Genomic DNA, 18,794 nt, shown 5'->3' on the forward strand with positions numbered 1-18,794 from the left:
GAAAGACTCTACCTAGCAGTGTTTCAAAGCAGACACTAAGACTCATAACCAAACCCTCGGCAGAGTGCAGGGAATCATATGAAAGAAGGGAAGTTAGTACGATATGGAAAGGATAGGAGCTCTACAAGGACCAAATATATCCGGGCACAGGGTCTTTTCTGAGACTGACACTCAACCAAGAACCATCTATAGATATAACCTAGAACTTCTGCTCGGGTGTGGCCCGTGGTAGCTCAGTAACCAAGTAGTTTTCCAAAGTAAGGGGAACACGAACTATTTCTAACAGGATCTCAAGGGCAGGCTGTTTGACCCCCCCCCCCCCCAGGGGAGGAGCAGTCTGTTAGGCCACAGAGGAGAACTTTGCAGCCAACCCTGAAGATACCTGATAAAACAGGGTCAGATGAAAGGGGAGGAGGTCCTCCCCTATCAGTGAACTTGGAAAGGGGCAGGGAGGAGACCAGGGAGGGAGTGTGGGGTTGGGGAGGGAATGAGGGAGCGGGATACAGCTGGGACGCAGAGTTAACAAAATGTCACTAAAAAGAAAAATAAAATTAAAAAAAAATTAAAAAATATATAATTTATTCTTCTCTCCCATTTTCTCTGAGACTTGAATTCCTGCCTGATCATCCAATAATAGTAAAATATTAGAATTTTTATAGAACATAAATTCTATATATTAGAAACACTCATAAACTGAAAAATAATGCACATGATTATGTAAATATTTGCGCACACATGTGTATATAGAGGCTGTTCACAACACTTACATCACAGTCTAGGAGGCACTATGTTAAAGAGCAGAAACACTTAAGAAAGAGAGAATCTACTGATCTGAAACATTGCACAAGACAAATCCAGCCAAAAGGTTTATCGTAAGATTCACCTCTTTAGATCCTTTCAGTGAGTAAAGATTTTTCTTTTTTCTTTTTATTTTTTAATTTTTGCTGTATCTATAAATGACCTATGAAAATGTGGTACTATAATGAAATCAGAGATGGAGACATTCCCATCATGAAGCTTTTTGTACTTGCTATGTTTGTAGGAGACATTCCTGAGTGATCATAGCTCAGTCACTGTGTTGAGGATGCTAGATGAGGAGAAGACAGCTTAGCTGCACCACGGCAGTTTAGAGTCCTATTCCTTTCCAAGGTGTCGATTGAGAGAATACCATTCAGTTGGGAATATGGCTTTTTCTGATTTTACTCATTTACATTTACTCATAAAAATCATTTTTTTTCCTTCTGATACTATATCTTTTCTCTTTGAACTACTTCATTTTATCCTTTGTACAGAATACATGCAGCCTTGCTCTTAAAAAAATATTTTCTGTGACCTAGAGTTCTAGGGCAATTGTATTTTCCTTTCTGTACCTTTTCAATATTTTATTCATTGTCTTCTGGATATTATAGTTTCTTATTTTTTTATTTAAGATTTTTTTCTTTGATCTTGGATATATAGTAATTATTTTTCCCTATGGTTATCTTCAAAATTTTCTCTTTTGAATAAAAAAAATTGAAAATACCATACCTAGGTTTGCTTGAGTGTGCAAGATAGTCTTATTTTGTGATGCTTATTTTTCTACAAACTTCTAGGAATTTCTTTCATCTGTCTTGTGGCCTTTACCATTAGATTCTAATATTTCTTCCTTTAATTTTTCTGTATCACTGTATCTGTATATCCAGGACTGAATGACACCCCTTATATTATCCCACATCTCTTGGATGCTCTTAATTCTTGTCAGTTGATTGCTTTTGAGGTTCAGCTTGAGTTATATCTTCTTTTTTATTTTCTTTAAAATATATTTTATTCAATATATTCTGATTTTGGTTTCCATTTTCTAAGACACCCCCACCTTCCTTCCAATCCATATTTACTTCTTTTCTTTTTCTTTCTCAATAGAAAACACATAGCCACATAACAATAATTATAAAAGCAAAGATAAACCAAAAAGAAACAAACCGAAATGAACCAAAAAAGAAAGAAAGAGAGAGAGAGAGAGAGAGAGAGAGAAAGAAAGAAAGAAAGAAAGAAAGAAAGAAAGAAAGAAAGAAAGAAAGAAAACTAAAGAAAATGAGCCAAAAGAAACACATATAGGAGCAGAGATATGCATGTTCCCACACATGGAAAACTAAGAACCATAACAACTATGCGAAAGACTATAAGGTTAAAAAAAATGCTCCGACAAAATATTATGAGACAAAGGCCCTCCAAAAATGCCAGTGAATTCATTTTGGTGTTGTCCATCTACTGCTGAGCAGGGCCTGGAGTTTGGCCTTAAGAGCGATTTGTATACCCAGTGAGATTCCATTAGAGAAAGCTAAATTTTCCTTGTGTGTTAATTGGAGCTATATAGTGCTGGGACTCTATGTGGCCCAGACCTGTGCTGCACTGTCTATGCTGCCATAGTCTCTCTGAGTTCATATGTACAATGGTCCTTTTAGAAAGCCTTGTTTCCTTGGTATCCTCCATCCCCTCTGGCTCTCACAATCTCTCTGCCTCCTTTTCCTCCAGATTATGTGAGCTCTTAGGGGAGGGATTTGATTGAGACATCTTACTGAGTACTGAGTATTCCCAGTCTCTCTGTGCACATTGTCTAACTGTGGGTCTCTGTATTTGTTCTCGTTTACTGCCAGAGAAGATGCCTCTGACAGTGGCTGATGAAGACACTGATCTAGTGTATAGCTTGGATGGTTTCTATTGAATTACCTTCCCTTTCAATGATTAGTGCATTTTTCTCTCGGATAGACTTAATAGACTTTTTAGCACTATTTGATTGCTTTTACTATTTTGGAATATTCATATTCAGCCCATCGCTATCTTTTAGGCTTCTGTTCATCTTTTGGGTTGCCATAACAAAGTATCATAGACTGGAAAACTTAGATAACCAAAATTAATGTAATTTCCTCATAGTTATAAAGACTTACAGTACAAGGTCAAATTGCCTACTGTTTGGGTTTCTGGTTGGCTTCTCTTCTAGCCTTTTAAATGCTTACCTTTTTTATGTGTCCTCACACAGTTTTTGTTGTTGTGGTTGTTTGTGTGTATGTGTGTGTCTAGTACACCTGATGTCTTTCTGTGTGTGTGTTTGTTCATGTGTGGAGGTAATGTGGGAATGTACCACAGTCTGTCCATATGTGAAGCTTGGAGCATCATCTATGAGCATTAGTCCTTGTCTTTCTGTCTTGTTTGGGACAGGTTCTCTTAGCTGCTGTATATGCTGGAAATATGCTACCTGAAAAGCGAGATGCTTGAAGGAGACTTGTTGTTTCTGGCTCCCATCTCCCCACAAGGACAATTCATGCAATAATGCATCTGGCTCTTAAATTTGTTCTGGTTATTGACACTTAAGTCATCAGGCCTATGCAGCAAGTGTTTTTATCCTGAGCCATCAGTTCAGCTCACATTACTTTTCTCCTTACTAAATTAGGAGAAATTCTGGATTTTCTTGACCTTCTAAGGATGCCTGCTCAATGCCAATAGAGCTCTACCCTTTTAAGTACATTTTACCTATGTTATCTATCTAAAGGTCTCACCTTTAAAATTATTTACAAATTTAGTAAATCCCAGAAATGTGAACTTTACATTTAAATTTCTACAAATGGAAAAATTGGCTTAATTCCAGAGAAAATGTGACATAGGATGGACTTTTTTTTCCTATACTTTTTCAAGAATGCTCTTAGTTCCAGGTCATACATTTAATCCTTTTGGGGTTTTGGTCTATTTTTTTTCCTAAACTCGCACGAGGTAAGGTCTTAGTTTCTATTTTCATGCACATATCAGATTATTTTGTGCAGTATCAGTTTTCAAAGAAACCATCTTTCTTATTATGTGTTGTTGACATTATCATAAAACATGACTTGGGGAGGGATCCAAAATGGCAGCACTAAGAAGTCACTATGTTTGATGACCTGAACAGCAGTGACTGCACAGCGACCAACAGACCAAACTCTTAACCTTAAAACACCAGCGATTGTGTTTCCCAGGTGAGAGGAAATCCCACGGTATGGGAAGCAAATGGGGGTCCCTTCTCTGGTCACCCAGGTAAACCCCAGAAGAGTTTCTAGGTCTCTGCAGGCGCTCAGTCATCAGCTCAGAACCACACGCCTCAGTGCTCTGATGATCATCCCAGGCAGAACTGTGGACCCCCAAACACCACAGACTGGGTCTCCCTGTCAGGAGGAAACCCCACAGTGAAGGAAACATCAAGTCAGACCTCATGACACCCAGCTAGTCCCAGGAAAAGTTTCTCGGTTCCCGTAGACTCCCATCGCATCTCTAGCCTCCTGCCACACTCTGGAGTGATGCACTCCCCTACCACTGATTTTCTCTTGGGTACTAGGGTACAGAGCTCCAACCTCAGACCTACAGAAGCCTGGTATCCACAGGACCGGGCCCCAGACACTGCTCCAAGGTGCAACCTGTCTCCCCAGCTAAACTGACAAAACTGCAGAACTCCCTGGTTCTTCAAGAGGGCTGCCCCCAGCAAACACAGTATAAGAACAGCAGCAGCAGCTCACTAAACCCAGTGGCAGGGCAGCCATCTCCAGGACTTCTGGTGAGAGGAGAGGATGCCTTGACTACCAACGACCCCAGTTACCCCACAGGTCCATACACCTGAGGTGAGATGTGGCAAATCCTGAGAAGTACCAGTCATTCGGTGACCATACCCAAAAACCTGAGGAGGCCTCCTTCAGGAACAACCATCTTTCTGTCCAGGGGATTCTCCCCACCCCAGGATTCCAGGAGACACCAGAAACTACTGTCCAATACTACCAGCCAGATGGGTAGATGCCAGAGGAAAAGCAAAGCCAACAAAAGCCAAAGCAATATGGTATCTCCAGAACCCGGTTATCCAGGGGCAAGTAGCCTGGGACACCCTAACATAAGTGAAATTGAAGAAGATGATCTTACATCTATGCTTATGAAGAGGATAATGGAGGAAACAAATAAAATGTGTAAAGAAACAGAGGAAGATAAAGTCAAAGAGATTATGGCCATCTATAAAGAAACACAGGAAGATGCAGCCAGTTTGTGGCCTTCAGGGAAGAGATAATTATATCACTGAAAGAAGTAAAAGAAACAGAGGAATGTTCAAATAAACAGGTGAAGGAATTGAAGGAAAAGCAGGAAAATACTGTCAGACAGGTGAAGGAAATCAACAAATGGTTCAAGATCTGAAGATTGAATTGGAAAAATTAAAGAAAGAATAAGTTGGGCCTAAATATATGATTTTATTTTTGGGCTCTCTATTCTGTTCCAAAAGTTTAAAATGTCTGTTTTTTTATGCAGCTACTATGGTTTTTTGGTAATCACAGCTTTGTAAGCTCTATTGAAATAAATGACTATCATGCCTTTATTGTTTATACCCAGTATTGCTTCATTATACTCTAACGAAGTCTTATTTTTAAAACAGTTTCAGTCGTTCACCTTTTCTTGACTAAAAAAATCTGTAGTCATGGAGGCATTGTGTGTGAGTGTGTGTGTGTGTATGTGTTTATTTTCTCTGAAAAAAAACAATGTACTGAGACAACAACATTTAGCCCTGGTCTTCTGCGAGGTAGAGCAATACTCCTCGTCAAACTGTCCACATTCTAATCCCTAGACTCTATGAACAAGTATGTGACCTGTCTGCAAGGTACTTTTTCAGAGGAATTTTGCAGACTGATAAAGTAAGAACATGGAATATGGATGCTATCCTGCTCTATCAAGATGGACCTGTTCATAAGGGTTTTTTAAGATGGAGGCAACATACAGATTGGGAAAGAATCTTTACTAACCCTTTGTCTGACAGAGGACTAATATCGAGTATATACAAAGAACTAAAGAAGCTGAAAAGCAGCAAACCAAGTAATCCAATTAAAAAATGGGGAACAGAGCTAAACAGAGAATTCTCTGTAGAGGAATATCGAATGGCAGAGAAACACTTAAAGAAATGCTCATCCTCATTAGCCATTAGGGAAATGCAAATCAAAACGACCCTGAGATATCACCTTACACCCATCAGAATGGCCAAGATGAAAAACTCAAGGGACAACACATGCTGGAGAGGTTGTGGAGAAAGGGGAACCCTCTTCCACTGCTGGTGGGAATGTAAACTGGTACAACCACTCTGGAAATCTATCTGGCGCTTTCTAAGACAATTAGGAATAGTGCTTCCTCAAGACCCAGCTATACCACTGCTAGGTATATACCCAAAGTTTGCTCAAGTACACAAAAGGGATATTTGCTCAACCATGTTTATAGCAGCTTTATTTGTAATAGCCAGAACCTGGAAATAACCCAAATGTCCATCAACGGAGGAATGGGTACAGAAATTGTGGTATTTTTACACAATGGAATACTATTCAACAATCAAAAAGGAGGAAATCATGAAATTTGCAGGCAAATGGTGGGATCTAGAAAAGATCATCCTGAGTGAAATATCCCAGAAAGAGAAAGACAAACATGGTATATACTCACTTATATAGACCTATAAGATATGATAAACATAATGAAATCTATACACCTAAAAAAGATAATCAAGAGAGTGGACATGGGGTAAGATTATCAATCCTCGTTTAGAAAGATAGATGGGATGCGCATTGAACATTGACAGGAGTCTACTGAGCGCATTTGAAAGACTCTAACTAGCAGTGTTTTCAAAGCAAAGACTCATGACCAAACCTTTGGCAGAGTACAGGGAATCATAAGAAAGAAGGGGAGTTAGTCTAATGAGGAAAGGATAGGAGCTCCACAAGGACCAAATATATCTGGGCACAGGGTCTTTTCTGAGACTGACATGCAACCAAGGACCATGTATGAATGTAACCTAGAACCTCTGCTCAGATGTAGCCTGTGGTAGCTCAGTAACCAATTGGTTTCCCATAGTGAGGGGAACAAGGACTATTTCTAACAAGAACTCAAGGACTGGCTCTTTGGCCTCCCCACCCCCCAAGGGAGGCACAGTCCTGTTAGGCCACAGAGGAGAGCTTTGCAGCCAGTTCTGAAGATACCTGATAAAACAGGATCAGATGAATGAGGAGGAGGAGGTTCCCCCTATCAGTGGACTTGGCAAGGGGCACGGTGGAGATGAGGGAGGGAAGGAGGGACTGGGAGGGAATGAGGGATCGGGACACGGCTGGGATACAGAGTTAATAAAATGTAACTGATAAGAAAAAAATAAAATTCAAAAAAAAAAAAAAAGATGGAGGCAACAATTACAAAATGAGTTCCTGGGTCCCAGCAAGAAGACCTGGATTCAACGAGGAGACAGGAGCTAAGGAATGTAAACATACTCCAGAGACTGGAAAGATGCAAAGATGGAGATTCTCAACCTGGATGTGTAAAAAGCCCCTTTAAATATCATCTCAGATTAGTGTTGCTAAGGATGGCAAAAAAAGAACCATTTTTAAAAAAGTACTTTTTTGCATTCTTTGATGATTTCTCAAATGCATAGAATGAATTTCACCCACCTTTACCCTTCCCTATCTTCTTTCATCCCTGATCTCTCTCCTGCTGAGACCTCTCTTCATGTCATTCTCTCCTTTTCATGTGATGTTTTTATGTGTGACACATCTGTATTGTTTTAAGCCACTAATAGTCAATTTGTACAGCAATGATAGAAAATGGATCCATTAGCCTTGGTTTTAATGACTGTATGTGTGCCTGTGTTTTTATCATGAAATGATCAGATCATTGTATTATAACTTCAAATGTAAAGACCACTAGACAACCCATACAGTTCTGAATGAATGAGGATGTGGATCTTCATCCCTGTCTTCATTGTGTCTTGGATGAAAGAAATACAATTGACCATTATTTTTGGTATTTTCTTCTATTTTGAGTCAGTCTTCATTAAATAAAGAAAAAACAAAAACAAAAACACACATTCTAGGCATAGAGACATGGTACAATAGAACAAATTGCTTATGTTGTTATATGCTGGTGTCAATTCATAAACTTAGGTATCAATATGTAGAAGGCAAAGCTATCTACAAACTCACATAATTTTCAACTCTAAGTCCATGAAATTATACTTGATCTCAACTATGAAGGAACTATTGAAAAGAAAAAGGCCTGTTCTCAAAGGACTGAGTTTGCGTTGCACTCTATTTTCCTCCGTGACCGCTAATCTTTTTCTCTCAAATATCTTGTTTGAATCCAAACGGTATTTCTTAGCCAAAATACAAAAAGGCCAAATACGGCTCATATCACACAGATGCTCAATTTATTTCTTTTTCTTTTCCTTGCTTCCTCTTTCTTTTCCCCCTAATTTTGTTCCTTCTCTGACTCTTTAATTTGCTTAGTTTAAAACCTCACCTAATATAAACTACATTATGGGCAATCATTTTATTTCTTCTTTGTGAATGTATGTGTGCTTTGCCTGGCGCCATCATTCCTCCAATGTCTATTGCAAATGAAAGAACCTCTACAGAGACTGTCTAAGAAGATGACATAGCCTGGCTAAGGCTATGTAGAATAGCTTGCCTGGGTTTCTAGAAACACATCATCATTCTATGCATAGGCTATTAACAAAGCAGGAGCACAATTTTCTTTTATTTATAGTGTACGCCTTAATCTTGGTTTGGTTTATTAAAATACATTAGACTTTCTGACTAGAATTCATGGTTGTTTCCTGTTTTTTTAGCCTTCCTCTAACTAGATTACTGGCCTCCGCCCAAACTGGAGAAATATAATGTTGGTATGGATATGTTTTGGTGATGTTAAATCCTCATAAAGCTGTGGTGCTTGAGAAAACATGTAGAGCCCTGGGATATATCTTAGTAATACAGTACATGCCAACATATCTGAAGTCCTTGTTAAATCTCCAGCACAGAAAAAAATAACAAAATAAAACTAGTAAAAAAGTTGACTGCCCTGTATCTATTCATTCTCAGCCTGTGTCATATAATATACTGTGAACCATATTGGTCACTTTTGTTAATGTGACAAGCAACCTGAAATAAAAACAACTTGAAGGTAAGAAATGCATATGTTGATTCCTGAATCCACATGTTTTAGTATGTCATAGTGGAGAAAGCATGGAACAACAGCTAAGGCCATGCATATCCTTCAAAGGCCTGTCACTAGTGACCTATTCTGCCCGTGCATCCCTATCTCCTAACTGTCCCACAGTCTCCCCAAAATAGCAGTGCCAGCAGGGACCAAGCATGCAAGCACCAGCCCGTGAAGGACATTTCAGATTCAAATGCAGTGTACATGTTACCACTAGAATTCTAAGTGGGAATTTAGAAATAATTCCAGTTTCTGAGGAGCTCCCCCAGTAACTGCATGGCCTAGATTTTTTTTTTAATTTAGATAATGTCATTATTTGTGGACACTCATCTATACATGTGTCTTTATGGCACAAAGGCCAGACTTCTGGGATCTGTAATGCAGCCCTGTGACCCTCCACTGAGCCGCACAGAACTTACTGTAGTGCTGATTTTTAGAATAAGAACTGTCAGTTCTCTGCAGTTGGTCTAACAAGCCGCTATTTATTTCAAGAGAAAAATTCATTAACACTCTACTGAATGAGAGCTGCTTGACTCCAGTGAGTATTTATAAGATGTGGAATCTTTGAATAATTCCACTTCTGTGAACTTGGCCTGATTCTAGTAGCATTTTTTTTAAATTTTTTATTTTTTATATTAATTACAGTTTATTTACGTTATATCCCAGCTGTAGCCCCCTCCTTCATTACCTCCCAATCCCACCTTTCCTCATCTCCTCCTTGCCCCTCTCTAAGTCCACTGATAGGGGAGATCTTTTTCCCCTTCCATCTGACCCTAGTTTATCAGGTCTCCTCAGGACTGGCTGCAATGTCCTCCTCTTTGGCCTAACAAGGCTGCTCCTCCCTTGAGTGTGTGTGTGTGTGTGTGTGTGTCGGGGGAGGGGAGGTCAAAGAGCAAGCCACTGAGTTCATGTCAGAGACAGTCCCTGTTCCTCTTACTAGGGAAACCCACTTGGATAATCAGCTGCCATGGGCTATGTCTAAGCAGGGGATCTAGGTTGTAACCATGAATGGTCCTTGGTTGGAGAATCAGTCTCAGAAAAGACCCCTGTGCCCAGATACATTTGGTCCTTGTGGAGCTCCTGTCCTCTCCAGGTCTTACTAACTCCTCCTTCTTTCATAAGATTCCCTGCACTCTGCCCAAAGTTTGGTGATGAGTCTCAACATCTGCTTTGATACACTGCTAGGTAGAGTCTTTCAGAGGCCCTCTATGATAGGCTCCTGTCCTATTTCTTATTTTTCTCCTACTTCCAATGTCCATCCCATTTGTCTTTCTAAGTGAGGATTGATTGTCTTACCCTGGGTCCTCCTTCTTGTTTAGCTTCTTTAGGTGTACAGATTTTAGTATGTTTATACTATATTATAGGTCTAGTATCCACTTATAAGTGAGTATATACCATGTGTGTCTTTCTGGGATACCTCACTCAGGATGATTTTTTTTTCTAGATCCTACCTCTTGCCGGTAAATGTCATGATTTCCTTGTTTTTAATTCCATTGTGTGAATGTACCACAATTTCTATATCCATTCCTCAATTGAGGGACATCTGGGTCAATTCCAGATTCTGGCTATTACGAATAAAGCTGCTACACCATCGTTGAACAAATGTCCTTGTTGTGTACTCAAGCATATTTTGGATATGTGCCTAGGAATGGTACAGCTAGATCATAAGGAAGCAGTATTTCTGATTGTCTGAGAATGTGCCAGATTGACTTCCAAAGTGGTTGTACAAGTTTACGTTCCCATCAGCAATGGAGGAGTGAATCTCTGGTGCTGAAGATACACTCACAGAAATTGATGGTTCTAGTAGCAATTTAATGGTGAGCTGCAGCCACTTGGCTTTAGGCAAGTGCAGGTATGGCCCACAGTCTGCTAGCCCAATGCCACTTGTTCAACACTAATTTCATTCTGCTAAGCAGATGTTCTTATTTATTCCAAACAGGCTGAATTTCAGTAGCGGATGAAATAGTCACTCATTTTTCAATGAAACAGTAAATGAACTGAGCACATGAAGTTTGTGAATTTGATCTTATTTTGGCTATTTATGGGATATCCTTTACAAAACCATTACCCCAATCCTTTTTAAAACGTTCTTTTCCACATGGGAGATTCCCACACCTCTTCTGTTTATAGAAAAGTAACTGTAATTCACAACCAGGAATGATAATTACTTGACAGGTATTCTGGTTAGAGTTTTTGTTGCTGTTCTAATATACTATTCAAATGCAGCTTGAGGAGGAAAGCGCACATTTCATCTCCTAGGTGGCACTCCAGCACTGAGGGAATCTGGGCAGGACATCAAGGACTGGAGTCAGAAACTGATGCAGAGGCCTTGGAGTAATGAATACTGCTTTCTGGCTTACTCTTCATGGCTTGCTCAGTCTGCTTTCTTACAGCACCTGCCCAGGTGTGGCCCCACCTTCACTGAGCTGGGCTTTCCCACATCAACCATCAATCAAGAAAATGGCCTACAGACTTGTGTACAGTCAAGTCACATGTAGGCTTTTTCTCAACTGGGAGTCCAAAATCACTCTAGTTTATGCCAAGTTGACGTAAAAGTAAGCATGGTATGGTTTTCAGATTCTGATTTCCTGAAACAATGTTTTATTATCTTACAGTAAAATGGTTCTTCAGACACTTGGTTTCCTACCTAATAAAGAATCTGGCTATAGTTGAGCCAATTTCTCTCTTAGTGTTGTTTGTTTGTTTGTTTGTTTGTTTTGTTTTGTTTTTGTTTTTGTTTTTTACCATTTCCACATTGATCATAAGAATGTGGATGTGTGCCCAATAGTAACGGGCTATTGAATAATGTCTCATGAGAGGCATGAAACAAAAAGTTTGATTGGCTACATCAACAGAATTTTCAGGGTGAGATGAGAGTGGTGGTTAGGTAGGTGCATTGATTGACAGATGCAGTCAAGCATCTAGATACCAACTGAGTCTCTTCTGCATCCCATAACCTATGTCTCCCTTACTGTGCCCAAGCCCTGGCTTAGAGAGTGATGACTGCTTGCTTTGTTTGCTACACTGCAAGAAAAATAATTTCTGCAACTGACTCCTGGTTCGCTGTTTTTCTAAGCAGTTCTGATTTCTAGTGAGAGTCTTTGTGCTATAGTCAATCTTGTTTTTGTGTTTACTAGTGCTTTGGGTTGCATGAAGTGAGCATAGCTCTTGATTCATAGCGACCATAACAAGCAATGTCTCATTCTCACAACTGATGGCACATTTTTAGTAACCTTTTAAGCAGTGTGCAATGGGATAACATATAATAGAGATGTTGACACCCTATTCTTCTCTCATTGATCGCTTTATTGATTCCACTCATTTCTCTTACCACCTACTATAAGTTTCTTCTTTTGTGTTTTCTCATCCAAAAGCAAGAAGCTTAGTGTGGCATATTTAAATAGGCTAATGCCAAGAGTTCACTTTCTTAGTGTTTCCTCAGTTAAAATGATGATTAGGGTCATTTTCAAATTGCTTCAGAGAAAAAATATGTACATATATACTAAAGGGGTTATAGCTAAACTAATGATTGACACATATTTTGTATTTCTTAACTTCAATTCTTCATAAGTTTTAGCTTTGCTCTTGAGACTTCAATAAAGGTACTATTTTTTTTTCTTGAATTTATGAAGATTCCAAGAAAGAAAAAGAAATAGTTAATTGGCAATTGCAAATAGCCTATACTCTGTGGGAAGTATGAATTACTAAATGTTTAGAAAATTCAGGCCAACCCAACTAAACTTTTTGGGGACGTTTAATGTGTCACATGTCTAATGAACTTTTATTTTTAATTTAGTAAGACATACATATAAAATTTCTGCAGAGCTAAAACAAAATAGCTTTAAATAGTATAAATAACACCCCAACGTTTCCAATGTGCCAGAGAATAAGTATTGCATTTAACAGAAAAATAATCTTAAAATAGCTTAACACAACATTTATTTCAGTGTTTTATAATACTGTGGTTTGTAAGATCAACTAAAATGATACAGAGTAAAAATTGTCTCTTAGGCTATAATGGTTTACAACACTTAAATATTCTGAAACTTAAAGCATCAATAGTTGCCTAATGAGCATTTATTATTTTTTTTTTTAGTTTAAATGGCAAAATGTTGTTCACTCACTGTGGTAATAAAAGAAAGCATTTTTTTTTAATATTTACCCCAATTTTTTGATAAAATTTCTTTAGTATTTAATTTATCATAAATATTATCTAATATCACAATAGCTTAAATTCTATGTAGACTTAATTATAATACTGTCAATTTTGAAAAAGATAGCCTGATATTTGAATAAGAATAAACATGGAAAACAATGGGCTACAATATAGGACCTGGAAATAAAATTCAGATCTAAGAACACTTAACTTTTGACAGAGAAGACAAAAAACTAACAGGCAAGGGGATCATAATATGAAGAATTTTCACAGAATAGCAGAAATTAAATAAAAATGAAAGAAAACTGCCAATCAACAAATGGGCAAATGAACTGAATGTACAATGTTGATTTCTTAAAGAAATACAAATGACCATCTTACCTAGGGTCCTCCTTCTTGTTTAGCTTTTTTAGGTGTAGAGATTTTAGTATGTTTATCTTATATTATAGGTCTACTATCTACTTATAAGTGAGTATATACCATGTGTGTCTTTCTGCTTCTGGGATACCTCACTCAGGGTGATCTTTCCTAGTTCCCACCATTTTCTTGCAAATTTCCATTTCCTTGTTTTTAATGACTTAGTAGTATTCCATTGTGTAAATGTACCACAATTTCTATATCTATTCCTCAATTGAGGGACATGTGGGTTGATTCCAGATTCTGGCTATTATGAAAAAAGCTGCTATGAACATGGTTGAACAAATATCCTTGTTGTATACTTGAGCATATTTTGGATATATGCCTAGGAATGGTATAACTGGATCTTGAGGTAGCACTATTCCTAATTATCTGAGAAAGCAGTAGATTGATTTGCAAAGTGGTTGTACAAGTTTACATTCCCACCAGCAATGGAGGAGTGTTCCCTTTTTTCCACATCCTCTGCAGCATGTGTTGTCATTTGAGTTTTTGAGCTCAGTCTCCAAGTGCATTCCCTAGTAATGGGAACAGGGACTGTCTCTGACATGAACTCAGTAGCTGGCTCTCTGATCACCTCCCCCTGAGTGGGGAGCAGCCTTGCCAAGCCACAGAGGAAGACAATGCAGACAGTCCTGATATGACCTAATAGGCTAGTGTCAGAGTGAAGAGAAAGAAGACCTCCCTTATCAGTGGACTTGAGGAGGGGAATTGGAGAAGTTGAGGGATGGTGGGTGGAGTTACAGAGGGGCATGGGAGGAGATGAAGGATGGAGGGTGGAGTTGGAGAGGGGATGAGGGAGGGGGCTCCAGCTGGGATACAAAGTGAATAAACTGTAGTAAATAAAAAAAACAAACAAATAAATAAATAAATAAATAAATAAATATGAGAAGTTAAAAAATACAAATGAGCAATAACTGTTTTTAAAGAGTTGTTAATTCTCAACCATCAGGGAAATTCAAATTAAAACTGTCAGATGGTTTACTGCACCCAGAATGGCTATCATCAAGAAACCAGAAAGCAAGTGTTGGTGAGGACGTGAAGAGAAAGGAATCTTTATTCACTGATGGTGGATATCAGTTTGGAGAGCTTTCAAAATTAAAAAACAAAAAGAAAAACAAAAAACAAGAGCTATTATATGACACAGCTAATTTATTCCTGGGTATCTACTATTAATTGCTGCTTTATTCACTGTAGCAAAGAATTGGGATCAACTCAGTTGTTCATCAAAGTAAGAATGGATAATTATACTTTGATGTGTGTGTAATATATATATATATATATTACACACACATCAAAGTATATATATATATATGTCTAGTACTCAGATGTGAAAGAAAATTAATTTTTTATATTTGCAAGAAAATGGACAGACTTAGAATGTATCATATTAATCTGTCACACAATCTCAGAAAGGAAACCACACATACTCTCTCATATGCAGAATTTAGCCAATAACATATGTGCATATGTAAACATATATATGTTAATAAAATACATCTTGATGAAAGGTAATACAGAAGGTCTAAATGTAGGCAAGAGACATGAGTTATGAAAGACGATGTAAAGTTAAGGGTTTCTCTATTTATAATTCTGCCATTGAGGTTTTTTGTTTGCTTGTTTGATAGTTTGGTAAGATTTAATCTTACATTCCACAGCTTCCATTCTGATGCCTGTTCTAACTCTGTAGAAGTTAATTCAGTTGTATAGACTTTGTGTTTAGTTTTATTTGGACTGTGATTTTTAATTTATTTGCAAGTTTATAAAAATAAAAAAAACAGTTAAGTAGTTGAATATTAGTTGCAATATCCTGCTTAGTAATTTCAGATCATGTGAGGCAGCTTACCATGCCTAAACAAAAGACCTGAGGAAAAAAGTTCAAGAGGAAAAGTTATTTTGACCCACAGTTAACTGAGGTGTGAGTCATTACTGTATTATTTGTCCTGTGATAGCTACTTCATGGTAGGAGTTAAAGATTCAAGAAAATACTCTACCCATGGCTGGGAAGAGCACATGAAAAGCTGAAGGAAGCGACATGTCCCTAATGTCCAAAGGTCTTCCATTGAAACATTTCTTCCATCATCTTCAGCACTTCCCAGTTTGGTCTCTCTGGGACCAGACCTGTGACATGTAGCCTTTGTAGGATCCTGGATCTCTGGACCGCTAACAGCTACATCCGCAGACAACTTGTGTTTATTCTTATGATTCTACAGGTTAACTCCATGTAACTTTCACAACCCTTTCAATGATGTGTTCTTTGGATTAATTCCCTTGTTTAGACAAAATATTTTATTTTTCATCCCCTAGAGAACTTTTTGAGTGATTTGTTACTAGAAAAAAGTTTCCTTCTTCTTAAATAGGCCTTCAATGAGTTTGAAGTTGAACAACATCAGGAATGTGCATATGATCACTTGGAAGTTTTTGATGGAGAAACAGAGAAGTCACCAATTCTTGGCCGACTATGTGGCAGCAAGATTCCAGATCCCCTCATGGCTACTGGGAATCAAATGTTTATTCGGTTTATTTCTGATGCCTCTGTTCAGAGGAAAGGCTTTCAAGCCACGCATTCCACAGGTCAGCAAATTACCTTCATGTTTTCTTTCAAAAAATCATTTTTTAAATTAATTTTTAAATTGGTATATAAACTAATGCGTTTAATGAATGTAATGCATACATACATGTGTATATATGCCATTATTTTGGGTATGTAGATGTGGCTTATTAATAAAATTATCCAAAATTTTAATCATAGCTGATGTCCTAGCTTTGTTTGTGTTGCTGTGATGAAATGCATTGACAAAAAGCAACTTTGTAAAGAAAAAAAAATTTGGCTCACAATTCGGTGTTGCAGTCCATCATTACTGGGAAGTCAGAGCAGGAAGTTGAAATTCAAGTTACATAGTTACAAACAGATAGTTACATTCCCACCCAAGAACACAGAGAAGAAAACGCATGCAGGCATTCTTCATCACAACTTCCTCCCCACAGCTGACAGTCTCCCCTGCCTAGGAAATGCAACCACAGTGAGCCAAGTTTTCCTTTCTTAATTAATGTAATCAAGAAGTCCCCCACAGACAGACCCTGATCTAGGAAATCCCTCCTTGAGACCCTCTTCCAGGTGATTTTACATTGTGTCGGTTGCCAATTAAAAGTAAACATCACAGCTGGTAAAATCTCATTGAAACCTGTAGGAATAATTGGAATATTTGGAAAACTTTTCAAGGTCTACCTTGATGCCTTTGCAGAAGTTGAAGATTCATGGAAGAAATATAAAGCATACAATAATAAAGTCATAACAAATTTCAGTTTGATCTGTTATCAGTGTAAAATGCAGAAGTAGAAACATTTCTAAATGTTTGTGTAATTAATTGTATAACTAATCTTAGCAGGTTTACTTAAGGTGTTACCTTTTAAAGATAGAAAGCTATACCTTGCTATTAAAACCTTTATTTCATCTACTAAATTGTTTAGCTAGCTTTTGCTTTAGTACTTTAGTACATTTTTTTTCTTTTTAATGGCTTTGGGATTTATTTCATTGTTCAACCCACTGTCATTTCTTCCTAACTCTTATTTGGTATGCAATATGATTTCTTCTCTAATCTTGATCTCTAACTTGGTTTTTAGCTATTTAGAGAAAAGTTTACTTTAGAACTGTATAAATATGTAAAGGTTAAAAAGTCAGATTAAATTATTTGTACCCAGGGGCCAAATAAAATATGAGGTCCACAAAATAATCTAAAGACTTAGGTTAAGAGAGAGAGAGAGACAGAGAGAGATTTTTTGTAATAGTAATTGAGCTTATAGTGCCACCTTGTGGCCATTATAAGGAATAAACGATTGAGAATGCATAGTGCAAAGTAAAAGTAATGCACATTCATTCGCAAAATTATTTTAATGCAGTATTTGTCTTGTTTTCTTGGTAATTGTTTTGGTTTTCTTTAAATTTACTTTAGAGGTCTATGTGTTATCTATTTCATGCAATATTTCCACTCTGTTTTTACCTTACTGCATAACTGATTTGCACTTAACTCTCTGAGAAACTGGGAGTTGTTAAAATATTATGTTATGCACTATTAATTATTCAACATTCATAACTAATACTAATCATTCCTAACAATTGTCATAAATATTATGCTTTTTAAAAAACATTCAAACTATAGACATTTCTTCTTATTTTTTATACATTTGGTATTTTAGATATATTCCTGTTTATTTGCCAAATATTCAAGGTGTAGAAAATTTCATGTACGTTTCCTCTTTTGAATTTATTTGATGGTAGAATGTTGGTGGATTTTAAACACAAAGAACAAAAAATGGTCTTCGAGCAGTATTCATTTGGCTTTGTCACTTCAAAATATTAGGAACCTGAAGCTAGACGCTTGACACTTAAGTGTTAACTGAATTATCATAGCAGTACTGACATTTGTCATTAGAATTTTGGCTTCCACAATTTAATCCAATCATTTATTCTAATCAATATGTCTGCTAGTGTGTGATTTTTTTTTTTTTTTGCCTTTCCATGTACTTATAAATTTTGTCTTCAAATAATGAGTGACCTTAGAACACTCTGGATGGATTTCTCCTGTGCTGATGCAAAACAGCACTTAAGTAAATTAGTCAGCCTCCACCTGCTGGGCGCATCTCCTTGAGTAACAGTATTTCTATTGGATTCAGTTGTGCCATAAGTTCCCATTAAAATTTGGTTTTGGCGTTTGCTCAGACAGTGTGATGTGCTAGCATTACTTAGGGTAAAAAAACCCAGGGATTTATGGGAAAAGAGCAATGCAAATTCCTATATATTAACAGCTTGCAGTTAGTTCAGTTCAAGCCCAAGTTGGGATAACAATCTGCTAATTTCATCATATGTGTAAAACACTTTTATATTACTTACCTCCTCATAGAACAGATGCAGTAGATTTGTGGTGTCGACTATAGATGTTAATTTGACTAAATTTATTTTTCTATATACAGCGTTAATTTTTGTCTCCAAAAGAGTTTTAAACAGCCAGTTGCAATGTGGCTGTAGTGTAATTTTTACAAAGTGATGCTATCCCATGCCATGGATCTGGACTTCATTTGGAAGAGAACTTTATTTTCCTCAAATTCAACTTCAATTTGTTTTAGTCAGGTAGTTGAAAGAAAGAAATTTTGCAGGAAATAATGTGTATTTTATCAGATGTCTCGAAAGAAAGAAAGAAAGAAAGAAAGAAAGAAAGAAAGAAAGAAAGAA

General features: G+C 37.4%; 1 protein-coding gene across 1 annotated transcript in view; it reads left to right on the forward strand.

The window, feature by feature from the left end:
* The window catches only part of Tll1 (tolloid like 1), a 125,889-nt gene that overhangs the window by 101,770 nt on the left and 5,325 nt on the right, over positions 1 to 18,794 (forward strand). The window contains exon 19 of the mRNA XM_055597887.1: positions 15,925 to 16,138. Coding sequence (XP_055453862.1) covers positions 15,925 to 16,138 — 214 coding nt within the window. The remainder of the gene's footprint in view (positions 1 to 15,924; positions 16,139 to 18,794) is intronic.

This window comes from Psammomys obesus, unplaced genomic scaffold (assembly GCF_907164565.1).
Source record: "Psammomys obesus unplaced genomic scaffold, mPsaObe1.curated_primary_1811, whole genome shotgun sequence".
Taxonomy (NCBI): domain Eukaryota; kingdom Metazoa; phylum Chordata; class Mammalia; order Rodentia; family Muridae; genus Psammomys; species Psammomys obesus.